The sequence below is a fragment of the Chelmon rostratus genome, chromosome 10 (assembly GCF_017976325.1).
Source record: "Chelmon rostratus isolate fCheRos1 chromosome 10, fCheRos1.pri, whole genome shotgun sequence".
Classification (NCBI taxonomy): Eukaryota; Metazoa; Chordata; class Actinopteri; order Chaetodontiformes; family Chaetodontidae; genus Chelmon; species Chelmon rostratus.
The window spans coordinates 9,989,963-10,012,462 of NC_055667.1; the positions used below are offsets into that span (position 1 = coordinate 9,989,963).

General features: G+C 41.1%; 2 protein-coding genes across 2 annotated transcripts; both read right to left on the minus strand.

The window, feature by feature from the left end:
- Positions 1-29: 29 nt before the first annotated feature.
- Positions 30-7,743, minus strand: slc25a33 (solute carrier family 25 member 33). Its single transcript, XM_041945114.1, has 7 exons — positions 7,524-7,743; positions 5,483-5,656; positions 3,958-4,035; positions 2,346-2,446; positions 2,072-2,138; positions 1,082-1,362; positions 30-956 (listed from the first exon to the last, which is right to left on the minus strand). The coding sequence occupies exons 1-7, from the start codon at positions 7,562-7,564 to the stop codon at positions 757-759; spliced, it is 942 nt and encodes a 313-aa protein (XP_041801048.1). The 5' UTR covers positions 7,565-7,743; the 3' UTR covers positions 30-756.
- A 4,602-nt stretch (positions 7,744-12,345) lies between these two features.
- spsb1 (splA/ryanodine receptor domain and SOCS box containing 1) lies at positions 12,346-21,268 on the minus strand. Its single transcript, XM_041945115.1, has 3 exons — positions 21,038-21,268; positions 15,625-16,520; positions 12,346-13,972 (listed from the first exon to the last, which is right to left on the minus strand). The coding sequence occupies exons 2-3, from the start codon at positions 16,316-16,318 to the stop codon at positions 13,845-13,847; spliced, it is 822 nt and encodes a 273-aa protein (XP_041801049.1). The 5' UTR covers positions 16,319-16,520; positions 21,038-21,268; the 3' UTR covers positions 12,346-13,844.
- Between the last annotated feature and the right edge of the window lie 1,232 nt (positions 21,269-22,500).

Sequence of the window (22,500 nt, forward strand, 5' to 3'; positions counted from 1 at the left end):
CGTCAGTATTTGGGTCAACCACCAACTGATGTAGTTTCGTGATGCATTTTATTGAGCCACTGGTCAAATAAGCATCTTAGTTCTCATTATATTGTAAAAGGTGACTGTGTTTTTCACAAAGAACATACAGATAAGCCTGTGTATATGTGTGTGCGTGTGTATATGTATATATACACACACACACACCATATATATATATATATATATTAATGAAAAATATGATAAATCTCTCTGTAATTCAAACTTCAAAACCAGAACATGGTATTTGTGAAACAGAAATCTCAAAATGACTTGTGTGGTCACTACCTTGCAAAGAACAGCACTATTACTAGCACCTCATCTGAATACTTCCCACCATTACTAAATGAGTTAACCTGCACAGTTGCATGTGTTGGTACATTTACCACTGATAAAAGAAAACATACATTGTCATAATATAACGAAACATAAAATAATTTAGTTAACTTAACACTAGTCCTCTACGAAGATGACCTTTTTCACAGGTTTGGAGTTTTAATAAAAGTACCACGGCCTCGAGTTATTTTGATAAACTCCTAATGACAAACTTTCAGTAAAATAATGTGTTTAGCTCTTTGGATAACAATACAACCTGCTTCAATTCCACCATAAAGTCTCTGTAGCACCACATTGGGGGGGAAAAAAATGTGCTGCATTTTCAAGTCTCTCGCCCCGCTTGTGCCTTGGGTTTTCTGCATCCATCGTTGGTCAGGAAAATCCTAACTTTCAGGCATTTCTTCACTTGGAGTCTCCCAGCAGATGGACAATGAGTTCATACGTGGAGAGCACGATGGCTGTGTTAGGGATCTGTCTGATTAGCTGTGGAATGAGTCCTCTATAAAAAGCTGCATAGCCTTCCTCCACCGCTATTAACCTCCCTGTCTGGAAGAAGTACTTGTACTTGCTGCCTTCCTCACGCAGCCTTGTCCGGATGACCTCTGTGGAGATAAATTACAAAAAAATCAAAAAATAAAATATGTAATTAGTAATTTAAATAAATACTTCTCCCTGACATTAGATTGTTGTGTTGCCGGAGACAATCAAAAGGACATTAAGTGTTTACCGTGTGGGTAGGCTATGCAGGACGCACAACCCTTTGAAAAAGCAGCTGCCATCATCAGACTCAGGAAGTCAGCTGCTCCTTTCTCATGTTCACTATTCGGGGAGGTGAATTGGCTGTTGGCGAGGTTTTTCTTCAGTGTCTCGTAGATGAGGAAGCAGATCATGGTCTCCGAGATGCCAGCATATGATGCAGTCAGGCCTCGGTAGAAGCCCCGAATCCCTTCCATTTTGTAAACATAGCGGGCGCACTGCAGTGCATTCATCTTCTTCTCTCCTCTGGCCCTGAAAGGTCAAGCAGGTCAGGCTCATTAGTGCCAAAACTACATTTTGGATTTAAAAAATAATGAATGACAATCAGAAGTTACCAGAGGCCAACAAGCTGTTCCAGTCATAGTATAAATTTCAAGCAAAGTAAACACTTTTTCCAAGTGTCTAGCATTCTTTACTTGACAAATGATTAAAACTGGAAGTTGGTCATTTATTGTCGAAGTGATGGGACAATATTAACTTTCCTTCTTGTAAGGAAGCATATAACATCATAGTGTTTCCTTATTGAGTTTCATGTGTAACTAGCATAACCTGAAAAAATTCAATCCTTTTCTGCCTCTATCATAAAGCCATTATTTTGTGCTGCAGGAAATGTGTTCTTTATAGACGGGGTGAAAAGACTTGTTCCCGTGACCTCACATGATACTACTGCCCTGTACTTGGTAATGTAAATATAGACTCTTCCCCTGCACGCAGGACCACACGTCAGCATTGTATTTATGGCGCACGATCACACGCTCAGTCTCACACACTGCATAACCCAAGGACAGCACTGTGAAGGGGAGCTCTATTAAAGGTCAAATTATTTGGAGCACATTCACACCCGTGAAATTCCTGAAATAAGTCAGATTGTTTTACACAGATCTTAGATAGAACACCAAGGTCAGTCTAAAGCTAAAGATCTAAGTAAACAGAGGGCAGGTGAATGTAACAGTGTACACACTTTTTTTCCAGCTGCATCCTGGTCTTGACCATCCAGACGGGGTTCATCAGAGAGTTGGTAACGAAAGCTGAGGACAGGAGACATAAGAAGCATATTCAGTTTTACACTGCAGCGCAACATAGGATTCAATGCATCCCCTCAATGAGGCTCATAACAAAGTGTTATTTTATCTGTGGCGTAGACAATACTTCAAAGCATTAGAAAATTTAATTTTTACTGTTCAGGTTATGGCCATCACATGTATGTAACAAAGGCTGACATGCAGACCGCTCACCTGCTACACCAGCAGAGGACATGTGCACCACTCCACTATTAGGAACGAACAGCCCGTTGAACATCTCTTTAGATTTTGAGTACGCAGCAAAGTAAATGGCTCTGAAAACACAGAACATACTGGTAAGATCTCCACACAAAGGCAGCTGTAAAGATTAACTCACACTGCCTAAAAATGAATGTGGTTTTATAGCAGCTGGGAAAAAATGTAAACAATTTCATTTGGACTTGTGATGGCCTTTGACAGAGTGTATCCAGAGTAGCCTGTCCCTCGATGCCTGCTCTCTCTGCTTGGCTTCTGGAACAAGCCATCACTGCACCAGAATGGGCTGAATAAGCACTGGGCACCATAGATGCCCACAGAGCTGCTCTGAATGTGAGCCTGTCCAAGTTGGCCAGTGTAGTGGAGGGGCAGTGGAATTACTGAGCAAAGGATCGTGCTGTAGCTACTCATTAACTATGGGGAAATTCTATGCAACCCATGACCTTTTTCAGTTTAAGAAGTCCCAAAGACTAATCAGCATTTTGTGGAAAATTGAATGAGGACTGTTCACTTTATGTTTATATTACTGTTAGGTGGAAGAGCTTACTTCCAAGATCATCAACCCTGAGTGAACAGGGCAAAGTACTGACCATGTGTTGACACTAAAAATGGAACAAAGGTGATTGAGCTCACATAAAACTGAAGTTTCGTTATGACTTGGGGTAAAGTTTCACACATAAATAAAAAGCTGATCAATTATCATCCTGCTGCATTTGCTGAACTTGGTGAAACTCAAAAGATAGTTCATTATTTGTTCATTATTTATCTCAAGTCAAGAAAAGGTTTCATTAAATACAAATATGGAGGCCTGCACATGTTTACAGAAGCTGTGGCCTACACAAACTTAACAGCTGACTCACAGAACTCCATATGGCTGAGGGGACTTGGAAGTTCCTGATTAAGCAACAACAGCTTCTCATTTATACAACCAGTTAATGCCTTCAACCATTAAAAGTGAAAACCATAAAGAGAGCCTCTTATTTTTTTTGTTCTCTTTGATTACCGGCCTGCTGAACAACAGACTCTATTGAAAAACTGCCACTTTGCTTCACTTTGTGGCCTTCCTGCCTCTGCTTGGTTTATTGTTTTTGAATACTGGGACACTTCATGGTGTGTTATCACCAGCCTGTACGCCAACAGCAAGGTATGCTACAAAGTTTCGGGACTTGGGAAAAGAGTAGGATTTGTTGGTTGCAGGTTGTAAACACAACCGTCAAATTTGTCTCCTCCTCCCTGTCTGAAGGGAACGCCCCATAACCACACTAACCCTCTTTTAAGTGCTGTTATTGGCTGAGGCCCACACACCCACTGGCCACAGGTTAACGCCCAGAAACGTCCTGAAGGCAGTGGGAACGTTCTCTGCAGGCACGGACACCACCCCACACTTTTAGTGGGTCATAAGTGATGATTGAGAGGGATTATTTTTGCATAAAACTATACATTGTTTTTGTTTTTTTTAGGAAACTCCTGCTCATTTTGCCTTGAAACAAAACTGCTGTTGGTAAGGCAATAGTGAGATGAACAACCCAGATATAACTGAACTAGTGGGAAGACATTTATTTCACTATACCTTGAGGGGGCCACGCCAACAAGGTTCGGCCCCAGGCCACGGAAAAGTGATCTTGGTCCCTCTTTTTCTAGAATTGATCTGAAACAAAATTAAAAACAGCAATCAATTTCCAAAAAACACCAAATTATTTCACACAGTATTATTCAAATACACCACTGTACATGCTAACCTGTCTCTACATGTTACGGCAAAGATCTGTGAAAGATCAACCTGGATTCTATTAGTGGAATGAGCATGATAGCTCCCTCCGGCAATCATCTCAAGTGCTTCACCAGTTCTGTTCACTTGAGCTGGTTTTGCATAAGTTTTTTTACACTGAACCCAGTCCCCTAGCTGTGCTTGGCTTGTCACGCCAGCCACCTCCCCAGAGCTTCTTTTAACTCTTCGTAGACATTCATTCTCCAGATGACAGTCGGGTCTGCCAGGGGCCAAGCTAAGGGGAGGGGACAACTGCAATTTGTATTGGTTTCTGTAATGCCCATCTCATCTCTCATGCAGTATTTATGCATTCCACTTGTTTCTCACACTACAGGTTTTCTGAAACAATGATGGGTTGAAAAACAAAGTAATGACCTCATGTCAGCTCACAGTCAAATCTCAACGTTTAAAAGGCTGGAGAAGGGGTTTAAGGTTCATAAAGGATTTCTTGTATGCATTAAATACATTTAAACCTGTACTGCAAAGAAACCCCTCAAACAGCTCTGAAAAATCAATTTGTATCAGCTAAAATAAGTTTAAATAGTAGCATAACACATAAATGAATACAGCACTTTATGTTCCCCAGGGACAAAAAAAATCTGTAGGCATGTGTAACTTTTCCAGGATACAGATACAGCAGACGCCAGTTCAGACCTGTTCAGTTTGTGCCCCTGTCATCTGAGTGTAATACAACACTGACACGACACCCTAGTTAAAGCCTACCCTCGTTCATGTTGGCCCACTGAGGCCGCTTCAGTCTTCCCTTACCTAACCAAAGTCATACAAGGTCTACTTTCACAGACACAATATCGTATGCTTATATTCAGGAATGGTCGGAAAGTATGTTTTGTCTCGCCCCAAACATCTGGTTAAATATACTAAATACGAGTAAAATACTGTGTGCATAATCCTCACTTTGGGACAGGATTACAGGCCTTCATTTTAATACTATGAAAGCAGAAAGCACATGACAGGCTCTCTAGAGTACTTCCATGGACTAATTCACACCGCACAAGACTTTATACAACAATTCCAAACAAAAGTTGTTATTTTGATAAGACTGTTATGTCAACACCTCAGATATAGCTAAACAGGGAGCTCTTTGAAGGGTAAAACTCAGTAGGACACCAATAAATAACTACAAAACTGACCAACTAGCAATTATGCCAGTTCCAACAGGGACCTGGTAAACGGCAAAGTGCACCAGCTATGAGGAGAGAACACTTTGTGCCTGTGTTTGCAAGAAGAAAAAAAAAAAAATACAGATGCCCCAAGGGACAGCCCGCCCAGAACGTACGCCTAACAACAGCATAAACACACATCTTACCGTAGGACCTGCAGTAGCCCCGGTGTAACAGTCCCTGGTCGGATAACCCCGGTGCCGCTAAGTGTGCCCAGCTGGACCTGGAAGACGGGTCTGAGGGTGAGGCCAGAGGACTGCAACCGTGTCTTCAACACCTCCAGGGGGCAGGTCACGATGGCTCCCACCGTACCACTACATCTGCAAATTAATCACACAAAAATTAGGGATCTGAGTCTTGGGATGTTGCAAACACAGTAGGCAACATCCCACTGGTCAATACATGCTTGTATACAATACAATGGCTATCCCGCTTAGAGTACAGTGGTTCTACGATTTGCAAGGTAACCTCATATCAGCTTGGACAGGGGAGAGTTTTTTTTTTTTTCCATCATAACACAGCTAAGGAGCTACTGGTCAACTGGAATGAACAATTATGGTCAAAGACCGCTCTCTTGCTCTGTGGTAAAAATATCCGAGAGTTAGCCCAACACATCTGGTGCACAGGGTTTTCCATCTCACACACTAATTGCACTTGGAAAGAGTCATTTGTCCAACAAAAGACTGTTTTTAGATAGCACATTTCAAATTTCTGTGTAAACAGTGACTTCATTTAATGCTTTACAGCTCTTCAATTACATCCTTTATTTACTGCGTCTATAACCTTGTCAGTCACTAGCTTAGAAGTCTGGAGCAGATTAGACTAAGCCTCTGCAGAGTCAGGGTCTGAAGGACAGAGTCAAACATGCTAGCATAAGTAACACCTAACCTAATTGTCCATTCACTGATCATTAGTCATATATCCACCCCTATCCGATTGTTCGCAATTTTAGAGAGATGAAATTATTGTCTGGATTTAGTTTTCCACATCATATAATATAACCTGACAAACAAGTACATGTACCAAGTGGTAATTTCCTGTGGAGTCGTTGTGGTCATGACTACAGAGATAAGAAATCCAGGGGAATGAGTGCAAGAGAGAAAGCATCATGTATTGATGTTGTTCAAGCAGCAGTACGGAAAACGACCAAAGGTTGTCATACACGCTCGGCTGTTTTATTTGGGTTTTTTTTTTTTTTTTTTTTCGTTTGAGTAATTGTTAACATGATTCAGTCGGGAACAGTTAAAACTAAAAAAAACAAAGTGGTCGACACGCTCATTATTCAAAGGCTCATCATAACACTTCAAGGGTAAAATGGCGTCATATTTAACAAGTCAGTGTTGTTTAAAAGTGACCTTAAACATAAACTGGACGCCGTCCAGCTCGTTGTTGAAGCGCAGCGCAGCATATTACTATTCGGGGTTTACAAATCGCAGTCTCCGGCCGGGCGGTTATGAGCCGTTGGCATCGCTCGCTTGGACTTATGGCTGCTGGCAAAGTGCAGCTTCAGTGTTACGTAACAGGGAACACTGCGCCACGTCCAGCCATGACGGCGAGAGGACACTTGGCTAACCGCTAAGTCAAAGTCTCGAGTTAACTCACATGACAGCGTCGGTTTTAACAGTGCGTTAGCCGAAACATCACGTTGTCAGCCGCAGCACGAACACGACTTACAATGGCCGACAGCGGTGTGTTAATAGCTAACGGTAGCTTTTGGGCATCAGCTAGCAAACTTCCTCACGGATGTAACGCTAGCTGATGAATGCAATATAGGATGTTGCCGGATGGCTCATTGTCCTCGACAACGTTCGCAAGGTTATTCATTTAAGACGCAAAATGTTAACACAAACGTTAGTCATTATATTAGCGTTGTCATTTTACATCATAAATAAGTCAGCCAGTAAAGAAAACAGTGAAAGAAACAGACAACATCCGAAAATCAAGCTGTGCTAACACGAGCTAGCTTGCCTTTATATACTCGTTAGCATGCGGGCTAGCGGCTCTCTGAAAATGTGTTAGATTAACGAATAAATTGGAATTGGTTTAATACAGGCCTTTAAAAATCAGTTATGTAGTGAAGAACATGTAACCCAAGATCGCTCTACCTCTTCACGTTACTTTAACCTTTGAGCTATTAATAACGTTACTGTGGTTGGCAGCTGCAGCATTAATGAGACTTCAACTTACCCCCCAGCGAACAGATGTAGCAGCGTGTCTTTCTGTGCCATCTTTTTCTCTTTTTTCTTTCTTTCTCAAATAGCCACCATACTCGCGTTATATTTCTGTCGAAATCGAGTTTGGCTCGAAAAGGCAGGACAGAGCGCCGGTTTTATGATCCCAGAGTGGCGCGCGCCACCGCTCTTCTGCGTGTCCGCCGGCTCGGTGAAGCTGTCAGCGGTGGACCGAGCGGCGGGGCGACCTGAAGAGCTCCTCGCATTTGCGTCAGTGGGCCGGGCGGGGGCGTTTCCTGTGACGTGGAGACATGTGCTCGCCACCTTGTGTCTTGTCCTTTTTCGTTTTGTTGCACAATCAACAAAGGTTCAAAAACAACTGGAGAACAACACGTTGAACTTGTGAGTGTCATCTCACCTTTACTGGTTTCAGTGTAGGATAACAGTTTTTTTGTTTTTCTTTTAATGACAATATTCTTATAATTGCATTTATTCTTGATGGGAGCTGGAGTTACGTAACCCATGCAGTACACACTGCAAGTACATAAGACAGTATGAAAGCGATTAAAAAAAACGTGGAGCTACGTTATTAAAACAGACATTAATGACTTACACATGTAAGAATGTGACATGTGTTGCTGGTCAGGGTGTGTGACTAAGGATGATGAGCCCCCACACTGTGCAGCTCTCCGCCTGCTGAACTCAGACACAACACACAAGTCCCTGGCTCCTTTTAAAGCTCCTCTGAAAACTTTTCTTTTGGTTAAAGCTTTTGGAAATGATATACGGCTTATTTTTAATTATCATAGTTTTCTATTTCTCTGTTATTTGCATCTCGTTGAGAGTAAAAACTTAAAGGGGCTGGTTTGAGGGGTGTTAATTATCCCTCTGAATGGCTTGTTTTTGTTGTCAGGAAATTATAGCTTATCCTGCAAAAGCCATCACATTCCACAGTGGTACATGTTGACCTGCATGCTTATCTCAGATCAGTTGTATAATATATACTACCTGTTGATTTTATAGCAGCCTATGGTTTTCTTAGGCTGCTCCAAGTTTGACCAGAAATTGACACAGGGAGATAAGAACAGGCAAACAACTTCCTGTTTTTCAGCAAGAAGATCAAATATCTTGATTTTAACTGGAGACAAAATATGACTCTGTGACCTGTTAACAGTGCCATAGAGGACACATGATGTTAAGGCGTGTGTTGTCCACCAGTGAGCGGTGTGTTGGAATGTGACTCCTCCTGTTGTCCTGAGGATATTTAGGCTTTAACCCTGCAGAAGGTTACTCAGTCACCTTAATAGCAACATGTTTGTCAGTGTGTCTGTACAGTAACAGCTGTGTCAAAACAGTGTGGTCAAACCAGCCGAACTCGCTTTTTGTCCAATTTGAAACCATAAACAATTTTTTAGCCGTCCTGTTGACAGTGTTAACAAAATATGCTGGAGGTCACCTTATTTTGCTTTTTGACAAAGATCTCAATTTAATTTGTTCCAGTGGATTGAAAGCTTTGTTATTCATTGTTTGAAAAGGCAGGGTGAGCGGTGCGTCTCAGACTGGATAACAAGGTTTGGGTCTCCTTTATATGAATTGTGCCAACATGAACAGTCTGATTGAAGCTCATGTAAAAAAACTGACCTTATTAATATTGTCAGCAGTGGTTAATAGTAATGAAGTTAATTTACTCAATACTGTACTGAAGTACAATTTTGAGATACTTCTACTTTCCTTGAGCATACTTGTATTCCACTATCTTTTAGAGGGAAATATTGTAGTTTTGACTCCACTACATTTATTTTCATAAACATATGACAATTTGAGAATTGTTTGAGGCCCAAAGAGGTAAAATTATCAAAAATCTCACAGACTAAGCAAAGTCTAGAAAATGAATACAAATTTACGTAGCAGAGTTTTGTTTTTTTCTTCTTTCCTGCCCCATTAATCATCTCCTGACACTCACTACCTCCACCTCATCCAGCTACAACTGTAAACGGCTGCTTACACACTGGAGTGTCAGTATTAACAACCTAATAATTGTAAATTATGTCATAAATCATGACAAAAATCAGTCACAAGAAAAACATTCCTGCAGAACAAGTACGTTTACTTTGTTACTGGAACTATATTTTGCTGACGATACTCTTTCTCAAGGAGGATTTTGAATGCAGGACTTGTATTGGAGTATTTCTACATTGTTGTATTGGTACTTGTACTGAAGCAAAGGATCTGATTGATTCTCCCACCACTGATTGTCAGTCACTTTGGGCTTTATGTGTTGCTCAGCAATGAGACTGGATGATCGTGTCTGGTCATCATGGTTATGTAGGCGTAAATGCTGACACCAAGTGACCAAATATGAAACATGCATCTACAGGACGTTCCTTTACAGCTCTGCATCTGCGGACATGTTAAATTCACCTCTGATGTTTTTTTTCCTTCTCTCCCTTCACTGTGCTAAGTTTTATTTATCATCACTTTGATACACTTCTTTCGGTCTTATTTTTAATCATTATAGTGTTGTTTTTGAACTACTGGTCTTGTTAAGATGCATGTGCAATTTAATTATAACAATAAGAAGAATTATTTTAATCAGCTGCTGTACATGACGTGTGTGTGTGTGTGTGTGCAAAACTTAGCTGAACCTAGTCCTGTGCTTCATGTAGAAAACTAAACAATCGCAGGGATTAAAGTGTCTCAGTTTCTGTATCAGTGAAACTGTCACAGGAGTTGGAGACTCAACTGGAGAGGCTCAGATCCCCCCCTGTGCCCCTCCCTGCAAGCCCCTAATATTGGTTTCCCTCAGTTCATGTGCATTTAAATACATTTCATTTCAAATGCATAGAACCTGTTTGCCTTACCTACAATAGTATTTCAGTGAAAACCTGCTTGTTTAATATTCATCCTGCACCCAAATCCTGATGAATCTAAAGCAGCGACATTCACTGAGAAGAAATTCATGCTCACTCTGATGGTTTAAAGTATGAAGTTTAAAGTGTTTTTTCTTTTCTTGCAATTTAGTGTAGCTCAATGTACAAGCTGGATATGGCCTTTTGATTAGTTTAAAACATCCAGGTGTTGATTAAACTCTGTATGTAGTAGTATGTACAAGACAGGATAAATAATTAGCAGCAAAGTGAATATATGCATAAAAAATCCCTACAGGGACTAAAAATAAAACACAGGCTGCAAGCGGGGGGGAAACCTATGGTGTGGCACAGGATATTTGTGTCCAGCCAAGTGCTAAATGAGTCACACATACACACTAAACAAGTCTAAGCATGGAAGTGATCACGCAGGGTTTACTATACTATATTCTACACTCCAGGACCTGTTTGAGGGCACAGGACATTTCCCAGCAGACCTGACCTGTGGCCCCACATCGTACTGACCATCAGCAGGGAAGAAGTTCAGCATTAAAGGAGGATCCTGTACTATTTATGCACACAAAGTTGAACTTGAACTGAAAACTAATGGTCCACATATACTCTGTGTGGTGCAACAAAAATGGGATTGCTTAGTAATCGTGTTATTCAGCTCAGATAATAACTTTAACTATAAATTTTAAGATGAAGAAAGAAAATATTTTAAGACTTGTAAGATGTGTGTACATTTAAATTCACTGCCTACCCTGATTCTTTGTCTCGGTTTCTGTTTGAAGTAGTTGTAAACCCATGCAACAGAGAGGAGGGTAAATCTACAGCAGCCACATGACTGGTCGATTCCTGGTCTTATCATTGGTCTCTTTACTCGCCTCTCCAAAACGTCCATCAGGCGGCTGCAGCTGCAGTTGATTTTAGGATTCTACTGTTTGGTTTCTAAAGCATTAAATGTGATCTGCTGCTCCATTATGACCACTTAGACCTCAAACCTTTCTGTGTGAGTCCAAACTAAACAAGGAGAGGCAGCATTCGGTTTCTATCCTCCTCATATCTGAAACAAACCACAGAAAACTCCAGATTGCCTCCAACTCTGTTCTTTTAAATCAAACATTAAGATTTGCCAGTGGCTTGAATTAATTTGTTTTTATCTTCCAGTATCTTATTTTATTATCGTTAAATCCTATTCATGCCTTTATGGTGTCTTGTGTCTCTTTAATATCTTGTCCTCATGCCTTTTATGCCTTATGTAAAGCACTTTTTTTTAAAGCTGCCATACAAGTAAACTTGCCTTGCCATGAGAAGTTAAAGGCTCTATAAATCCAGACAGGTGTTCTCAATTCATTTAGCTGATTAGGCCTCTGATTAAGTTGAGTGAGATCACAAAACCCCATGCAGGCTCAGTGGTTACTACAATACATGTCATTCTGCACTACTTGGCCTTTTCCACAGCAGACATGTTGACTTGTCACAGTGGAAAAAGCGCAGGTGTTACTAACAACATTAATGATGGCTCTGTTCCATTCAGTGTCCCCGTAAGCCATGACATTGAGCAAGCACGAACACCAGGACCCTGAAACCAGAGCAGCTAAATGGAATTCAGTAGTTATTAATTGGATTATTTACAGCCTGTGCTTTTCCTACTGTCAAATGTCTTCTTTGCAGGTTGATGTAAGCATCAGAACTAAAACAGTGAGATGTCTTTAAAGCACAATCTCTCCACACAACCACACAAGGTCTAATCCAGCACAATAAGTGAAAACACCTGTGTGGGTGAACATATTTATGGTGCACAAAACACACCTACTAACTAACATCTATTCAAAAACAAAAAACAGTTGTTTCACATTCACCCCTTGGTAGGATAGGTAAGCTACTTTAGCTGATTTCTGAAGAGGCAGCACCTTCTTAACGCTCTGTTTTCACAGTAGATCGCTGTACAATGCACAACACAGAATAGATACTTTGAAATAAACTTTAATAGATACTTACAAACAAATCTACAACAAGGAATACAAATAAAATGGAATCTGCAAGCAAGGAAAAGTAAGGTGTGGCACAGTGTGTCTACACCAGTTGAGTGGTGAATCAGGACCACATCTGCACATTTAAAAATACTAGAGTCAACAGGTCTATGATATGGCATTTGACAATATGTTGGCAATCTGACCTTCTTTTATTACATTTCTGCAGCACTTTGTGGATTGTCTTTTTCTGCCATTATGGTGCCTTAAATCTGAAGTTTACTGATTCAGGCACAATGCTGTTCACCAACATACTGTTTCTCAAACCCTTTTTCCCCCTTTACATGTCATGAAACACAAACACTACATCAGTGGTTCTCAGATATGTGCCAGTGAGACCCAAGAGTAGCAGGTTTACTTTCCAGCCAACTACTGAATCACTTCATTGAGTTGGTTTCCGTTCTCTGGCTGTATATGTGAAAACCAGTGAAATCAGCTGATGGAGAAACTGGCTGACTTTAAAAAAAAAAAAGAAAAAGAAAAAACAGCACTCTTGGGCCCCAATAGCATGTGGTTGAAAACTACTGCACTACAAGAAGCAGGAGTGACAGAAAAGATTTTTAAAAAATGATGTGATTGTATTGAGAAAATTTTCCTGCAGATGCATGCTACAAATAATCACAGTGACATTATATTCTGTTAAATTTTCTGCTGATGGTGTTCCTGTCGGATGCCTCGGTGGTAAGCATTGGGGCACATTTCCATACCGCAGAGAAACCTGATAGTGCAGCGAGTGGTCGGAGCTGCTCTTCAGCTGCCTCACAGTGCGTTCATCCACACTGCACTACAGACTCACTGCAGAGTGGTCAGCATCTCCCTTCTGTGTTGTGTGAGCCGTCATTACTTTTAAAAACTCATCCATTTAGAAATTCTCATTCCAAAACCAAACAGGATTTCATGTTATAATTCTCAATTTGAGAGGATGCACAGGTTGATGTGTGTGTGCGCTGCCACCTTGTGTTAGATACTGGCAGTGCACTTTTGTGCCCACACTCAAAGTTTAATTTCCAGCAATTTCTTTTTAGCACAACCAATAATATTCAAATTTACAAGGCTTCAAGATAGAAATTCATAGTCATAGAATATGGACTTCACAGCAGAGATACCGACCACATATGCCAATGCACTGACTTACAAACTGGAGGAGGTACACCAACATGGTGGCTGTCAGGGCATCGTCTGGATCAGCATGTGCATAGTGCTCAGTGATTCCTGATTTCATAAAGTTAGAGAGTACAATTGCAAAGAGTCATAAAAACAGGATAAGAAACTCAAAATGAGTCCAGCCACTGACACAGAAGCATACTTGTTGAAGGCTGAGTCAGTCCTGGAGACTTGAGCAATGTTGTCAGACGGGTTCAACCCCAGAAGGATCCCAGAGAAATATGTGAGAGACGAGGGTGTGCTGAGTGTGTGTTGTGACCGTCGGCGTCGTCATTGGTAGAGCAGGTAGTTCTTGAGAGAGGCCGGCAGGGGCAGTCTATGGATTTCACTCAGACGGTCTCTTCCTAATGCCACCCTCACCGAACGCCGACACAGGTCCATCAGAGAGAGGGGTTCAGCTGGGGGGGACAAGAGGGGGAGAGGGGTGAGCCATGGCTGAATGTTATTTCAGGAGTGTGTAAATGCCAAGCCTAAACTCAAATCTAAGAGGCACTGTGTATAATGTGTGATGTCCATTAAATGGACAGACATAGCATAAAATAAAGTGAATACTGATGGGGAGTGACCTGCTATTAAATAGCAACAGCATTATAACCTTTATCCTCTGTTGCCATGGAGAAATAATAATGTAAGTAAGCAGTAATTAAGCAAAATGTTCTCAAGTCATTTTCAAAATGATTGTGAATAGTCAGAATGAATGTCTCCATTCATGTTGCCATCAGTCAATTTGATATTCAAAATCGAAGCCATTCTGTGCTTTAAAATATAGGAAAAACTTAAAAAAAAATAAATTAAGACGCATGCAGCCTCCATCAGAGGAAAGATATTCAAGGAGGAGGTTCACGCTGATGTGAAATCCACTCTAAGGTGATGAAATGGACAAACATTTCCAGAGGTGATATTAAATCATCTGGGTATGGCAGCTCTGAGCGTGTGCTAGAGAGAACATCGAACAAATGAAACGCAGCAAATGCTGTACTGTAAACTCAAAGACTGCTCCTTAAATTTTAAGCAGCCAAACAACAACTACATACTGTCTAACAAGAAGAAATCTGATTAACGAAGAAACAAGCAAGACTAAGATCCTGAGTAAACGTTGAGTGTCAAATTGATCTTTGATTGATTTTCAAAATGTGTTGCAGACAGATTTTCTTTGGCCTTCAAAAAGTAACCTCCTGATGTTCAATATAGGGCCTATGGCTATTTATTATTAGTGTTAACTTTTTAAGATATAAAAACTAGCCATATTCTCTAGCTACAGTGCCAAACAACCATGCATACTGGATCCAAACAGCCACAAGATTAATGACGTTATGAGACTGCCTTTAGCATCAGCCTATATGATCAGGATTTCCCCTCTCTACATCCAACTGAAACCGGCTTTTATGCATTTCACTGCATCTGAAGTGCTTCTTTCCACAGGCCTAAACTGGGTCGAGGGATCTGAGCATAAAAATGTAATGAGCACAGAGCACTTGGGACATGTGGGTAGTACATGTTGTGATCAGCAACTATATTTCCTCATTTAAAGCTCATGACCCTTTCACCATGCTATACCTGGCAATAACCCAACTGGAACACATTTTATATTTGCTTTTCAAAGCGATAAACACTAACCATGGAGGTGCCACGGTCTAGTTTAAAAATGAAGGCAAAGTACAGTTAACAGTCAGTGAGGTCACATCTTTTCAGGTGGTTCAGAGATACAGTTAAGTATTAATTTAAATGTAATCTGGACCACAAGGCAAGAACACAAATAATGGCATGTCATCACATGTACTGCTTTGCATAATAGTCAGAGAGGCAACCATTCTGATGCAAGCCAGAGACAGTAATGCTGCTCTACAGTAACCCCATATGCAGTAACATGTCCTGCTTAGATAGTACGACAAACACTGAACTGTCACACCTTTTCTTATTGCATCAATAAATGCTGCCACAGGTTTTGTAAGAGCTGTACACGAGCCACCATCACTGATGGCAAAACACTGTCGCTCAAGAGAGAAAAGAATAGTTGTGGTATGTCGAAACATTTAAAGTTTGCACTTACGATCAAGTCCATTTATGTACCGGATTCGTATTTCACAATGCCCCCACACGGCGCTCACCACTGGGTACAGCTTCCTACCCTTAAGTCCTCTGAATGCCACTCCCAGATAATGTCCATCCACTATGTAACCGAGAGTCCCTTCATCCATGTCCAAGACAACTAAGAGGGAGTCTGGTATTATGAAGGTGTCGTCTGGCTCGAGAAAGGCCGGGTAGCTTTTTCCTGGGTGATTCTTGCCGTCGTGGTAGAGTTTACTCCTGCACAGGTCCCAGCCCCAGGACTCGGTGTTGCTTCCTACTAAAGCTGTGTAGCCCACCGAGTGAAGCGGGGCGTCGCTTGTAGCCACCCCGACCACAGCGTGCGTTCCCCTCTGACGCATAGCCCAGCTGATCTCCCATACATGCAGTCCCCTTGTATAGCCAACACGGCCCCGGATAGCATCCGTGCTCTGCGCCACAGGGTGCCTGTGAAACACCAGCTTGTTGTCATCCTTGACGAAGATGTTGAGGGAGCGGTCATCGTTATTCCACGAGTTCTGGACCTGGACGTCCAGGCCGGCAGGTGGCATGTCGAGCAGCAGATCTAGTCGAGACGGCTTGGTGTGACTCAGGGCCTGTAGCTCCAGCTTCAGGGGGCTGAATGCAGGATCCCGCATATCAATGGTTTTAATGCCACCTGGGACTTTCTGCCCCATGCTCTGGATGGTTATAGCAGCTCCTTCTTCCTCCTCCTCCTCCTCCGCCTCCTCCTCCCCCCCCCTCCTCAAAGACAAATGGGGGGAGTAATCAGCCTCAGACCCTCTTCTCCACTGTGCTCCTGCAACCCAAGAAGCAGGTTTGTGCTCCCGTGTCACTAGATGCAGACAGCCAAGGTCAGACCACTTGTTTGACGCCAACCTGAAGAGATCAGTGGAGATGAAAGCAGATAAGACAAACAAGTAAATTATTAACTAATCTCATTAGTCGTCTTTCTGTTTGGATCAGGAATCTTTAACATCAGAACCTACAAAACAGCAGGAAGTTAAACATAAGCCACAGTGTAACCCTATCCTTATCATACATAATGCCCTTTGATGGTGACAAAATGGTACAGCGACTTAAATCACATCATGCAGCATTTGTTGGAAATGTAACTCTGCGTGTTTACATTTAGTGGAAAATTCCCTCAGTGTTTTAACTTGGTTCATTTGGTGATCAGTGGACAACAACTGATAACTGGTGGGCTGCAGCCTCAAAAGTAGCTTTGTTCTCATGTGATGCTTAGTGTATTAAACTTTGAGGGCAGTGTCCCATGACCTACAAAATATGAGATGTCAATCTGACTACAGATTCACACTGATAACATTATCATTACTCAACTGCAGGCAAATATGTACCTGCTGACCATGGCCTCATTTCCTAGAGCTTTAGTAAAGGTGGTAAATACACCATTGTGCTGTATTTGCCCACAACATCTGAGGTTCATCTGAAGTCTAAAGCAGTCAGACTAGAGATCAGGACTGTATGGCCTTGTTATCCCTCCCAACCACTTTCCTAGAATGTCGAGCCAACCAAGAAAAACAAGACCAACAAGTTTCTGCCACTCAACAATCAGAAACGTATTTGCTAGACTGAAAAGTCTATGCATAATGGATTGGACTATTTATAGAGAATACACTGAGGTACAATGTCTTAGAGGCTGTTCAAAATTTAACATCTGACAGGTTTTAGCTGCTGTGTGAACAGACTGACACATGGCTCTATCCGAGCTTGGGCAGTGTGAATTTGTCAATCATCACTGATTTTTTTTATACCATGTAAGCAACACTTTTATGTATCTGGTGGCAATGCGGATTATGGAAGTGTTTTTGCATCAATGCGATGAAGCAGTTCTCATTAGGTATTGAATTTGCTGGATAAGCCAAAACCTGACATTTCCTTCTGGCTATTTGACCTATGAACAGCTTCTCCTTCCTGAACATTTATTATATCACAATTTTGTAACATCAAATTACATACACCTTGATAGAGCATGTTATGCATACAGTATTGCCCATTCATATGTCTAATGATTGCAAGCAAATACAAGAAGGAGAGCCTACTTAAATCTTTTAATATAACATTGAGGAGTACAGCAAACACATCCTATATTTTTTTTTAACTGCGCCTTTATTGTGCTTCTTTTTTTTTAACTTACAAAGACAACATACATTATCCGACAGTGGCCATAAAGCCGTTAAGCTGTGCTTTAAAGCTTTACGTTTGGATTAATTGCGTTTCTGAGTAATCCAACTCGAGGTACTTTAAGTAAAAAGAAAACAAAAACAAAAAAAAACAACAACACATGATCTGACTGTGCTCAGCTGTAATCAACCAGGACAAATTCAATTTGCATGATTATACTTTCACAGATGTGCACTTTCAGACACCAGACTAGATACTGAGTAATCAACTAAGAATAGCTGCCATCAATTTTGCTTTATAAGACAACAATGTCAGGGATACACTGCAATACATTCAACATAACCCTATACAAAATTAGATCATCAATTTTCATGTAATATCTAACAGAAGAGCTACATGTCACATTAACCTAGTAACATAACCAGCTCCTGAGCTCCATGTGTGTAACTGGTAAACAACCATGTTGTGTCCTCCTTTTCCTAAGTGACTAATTTAGAGGAAGGGCACACAAACAACATGAAAAACCTTTCAAACCTTATTTGATTAGCTGTCTCCAATTTTATGCATTACATCCTCTCCAGCTTTTCTCAATGAGGTGGAGTCAATGATGTGATAGCATGATGTTGCTAATTTCACCCACTTATCAAGCAGCTACAACAGAAAAGGCTTGATATCCTCACAGAGAGGACAACTATTTTCCTCATGTGTGAACACATTCATAATTACCTGAATTTGGTCAAGTGATAAAAATATGGTGAAGTACATCTTGAAGCAGGATATAATAAAATCAACAAGTGATTTGGTTCCATGGCATTATCATTTTCATTAGCGTTAGACTCTCAAAAGCTAACGAGCATGAAAAGCCGCGCTAAGCAGCACAAAAGTAGATCCCAGGCCCTCCACGGGCTGACACGTTACTCAGCTACTATTCCCACAATCTCCAAAAATAGGAGAAAAAAAAAGAGGGGAAAAAACTTCAGCCATTTCTTATTATATGGTTGTCTAGTCAGAGGGCTACAGGAAAAGCAGTAATAAAACGTCTGGCTTAAAGAAATAAAAAATGTTCTGTCGCGTTTGAAGGAGACACGGCTGGACCACAGGACTTTTGAGGCTGAAACACTTTCAGGAACGCACAATAAAAGCCTGATGAATACCTGCTGAGCTTCACTTCACCGACTTCACTACAATAGACCCCAGCTGTGATGGAGAACTTAATGTGGAGCCTCAATTTAACTGTTGAACAACATCTTATAGCTAATTTTTAGGTCAATAGTCAGGCCATTCTTTTATAATGAAACCCCTATTTGTTCTGATGCTCCATGTTCTGAATTAAGGATCAATATCCCAAAAAGATATAATGTGACTTTTTGTGGCCGCAGGTGTGACTACTGCTCTTTGCTCTTCTTACTTCTGCCTGTGTTGCAGCTCGGCTGAAGAGAGCATTGTGTAATGTGGAAAACTGTGCTGCTGGGAAGGCCACTCTAATTGAATTGTAGACAAGAGTTCATTGAGAAGTGCTTTGGCTCTTCTTCTAATGCAAGTAAACAACCATTTAAATGGGTCATGTCTCTCCGGTGATTGGAAAACAGGAGGGAAGAAAAAGCAAGCAGCGGGTGGCCAGCATCTGAATGTAAACAATCTCGTTTTCAATGCCTGTCCAGCATTCAGGGAGAGTTAAACGTGTTAATTTGCACACTCCTTGAGCCAGGAGTTTACCGTTCCCTCTCCCCGTGGCAGAGGGCCACCGTACAACGCACACAACATGCACAAGTAAATCAAAACTAACAGAACAATAAAAAGGTCTTCCCACATTTACCTTGGCCTTCAAAACAAACACACCCATTAGTAGTATAAAAGGTGGCAAGTGGAGGGATATATTTGGGCTGGATCCTGGCCTGGACTGGTTGGGGTTCCTGGGCCCCTGGGTTGGTTTGGAGCTTATTAAAATGCAAGAGGAAGGGTTCGCTGGATTTGCTGAGCCAAGGAAACACTTGTCTCTATTGTAAGGCCCAATTTAGACCAGGCCCACCTGAATTTAAGCCCTAGCCTGTTTGTTGACCTGTTGTGTACATAAAGCTCACGGTTTACCCAAGACAAAGTCATCCATTATACACAATACAAAGCTTGAGTGTGTTATGTAGAGAAGCACTGCTGCTTATAATACAGCCCATGACTTTTCTATGTACTGTGATGAAATTAAAAGTGGACGGCGTCTCAGCCTTGAAAGGCCTTTAGCTGACTTTTCTTTGTAGTTTGTTCTGTTCAGTTGCCTTTTTTAGCTGCAATTCTTTACACATCACTCAGTTGCCTGTTTATTAGGGACACCTAACTAAAACTAATGCAGCCTAATACAACAGCTCTGTACTAAATCCTGCCTTCATGATTCAACTTTACTGTCATAATGGAGGGTGTAGTTTATAGTGCTACTGAACTGTCCTACATACTGCAAGGTGTGTCTGATATTTAGTCTATCGTCATCGATATATATTGGGTGGACAAAATCTTTGGAGCACTTCAGTACACTCCATTTATGTCAATCATAGTACAAACATTTAAAACATGTCTCAGTACATGCAAGCAATACAAGTCAATAGTAGCCCTAAGTACAGCATCCAGACTGACCACGAAGTTGAATCACCACCCATTTAAAACAGTTTGAACAACAACTTAGTGTAACCTCTGTGAGAGTAAAATGTATTAGCTGTTGCATTGGAGTGCAGCATTGAGTTTTACCTAATAAACTGGCAACTGAGTGTATGTAGGCCTTCTGGACAGTTATCCCTTCATAGCCTGTCATGCTAGCTAATGTAAAAGCAGCCTAATCTTCACGTAAGCTCTCGTGGACCGGGCAGCCGTGTGTTCCGACCTCCAGGAAGGGCCACGCGCGACCACAGCCAGGGGCAGCGCGTGAATCAGCGCGCTCCAAACCGCTGATTTGCAACATTGTTTCTGTTTACCTGAAGCTAGCTCCGCCGCGTTCGAGCCGTTTGTTACACAACAAGCAGCACGAACGATGTTAGCATACACAGCAACACAACATGGCTAATGCTCACGAGCGACGAACATCACAAAACAACTAATTCCTCATTCTGGACTGGGGGTTAGGGAAGCGACACCTCTATCGTTGTTTTTGATATCAAACATGGAAATGTGATGTGAAAAAGAAAGGCAGAAGCCGAAACAAGCGCTTCGGCAGCCACCATATGAGCAGACAACGGGGAGAAGGGCTGAAAAGCACACAGCACACAGACCTGGTTAAGTTGTGAGGCAGTGAAACAGACGAGTGGATAAGACCGGGAGAGGATTCAGTCTTCACCTACTCCATCGTAGTTTTCCGTTTCCTCGTCGTGTCACCTTTTACCATTTCAGGCTGGACATGAATTAGGTGAAATGATGATGGCTGCTCTCTAACATCTCTCGTATCACGTGGTAAAAATGCTCCCAGCTGCTATACAAGATTAGGACCTCCCTGCCGACGGTCCGCAGTCCGAGCAAAGTTAGCCTCATGTTGGCGCTGCGGTTCATGCGGATACTACGTTTTTTTAATGGTTGTGCATGTGTTCAGGAAACCTGCTCAAACGCAATGATGCAATGAAACATGCAACATGCTTTAACTTACATTCCCTAATTCTGAAATCTTTCATTTTCTTTAATTAGACTTCACGCACACTTTCTATAGAAAATGACTCAAGTATTGCAGTTCTTCTGATTAGAGGGGGGAATTTTCAAATATTTTTTCTCAATATTTTTCAACATTTCCGTGGTTATACTACTACTTCTACAACTACTAATCATCATCATAATAATCATGTAAAAGAGAACAAAATATAGAATAAAGAAGAATTAAGTAGTAACTACAGCTATAAATAACTACTATTGTTGTCAAATTAAGTGCATTTTTATTTACATGGAAAAAGCATGAACACTGTATACATAAACATTAATTAAAGGGAGCATCATTTAAGATTTCTAATATGCAAATTAGTTATTGAATGTTGAATATGTGGTTGTAACTACATTAATATATCCAGTTAATAATGGAAATATCACATATTTTCAAAAATATTAGATTCTCTTATTTCACAAAAATATAGGTCAAGACAACACAATCCTTGACACATAACATGAAAACAAATAAAGGTAAAGATCACATATGTATAAATACATGAATATACATGATATACTTATCTGTCATTTTTTCTGTCATTTGTTCGTCTCACTGCAATGAAAAATGTTTGCTGAAGAGGGAAAAAATCCAACGGTAGCCATTCTGCAATATAAAACTAACTTCAGTCCAGTGAATCACCGCCTCAGGATCATCTCAATGTGCATGCTAAACTGCAGACTACAGTGGGTCACATACTTAACAAGTCAGGTAGGACATCACACTGCTACTGTTCATTCACATCTTTGGTAGATTGACAGTAAGGCAAGAAGTCATACATGAATTTATAGGGAAACTATAAAAAGCTGCTTTGGCCTTATGGCCTGTCTGCCGGTTTACATTCACAGTGAGTTGCTCGGTATCTTTACATGTTTGTTTTATGTTTATGCCTATAGCATATTTCTGTTTTGTTGTGTATTTTGTGTCCTCCTCAAATCAATTCAAGGACTGAATTATGCAATTGTGGTCCATCTTAAAAGCATGCATGTGATGTGTGATGGCAAAAAGGAACCATAATTGATAATTCACACTCCATTCTGCCAAGTACAC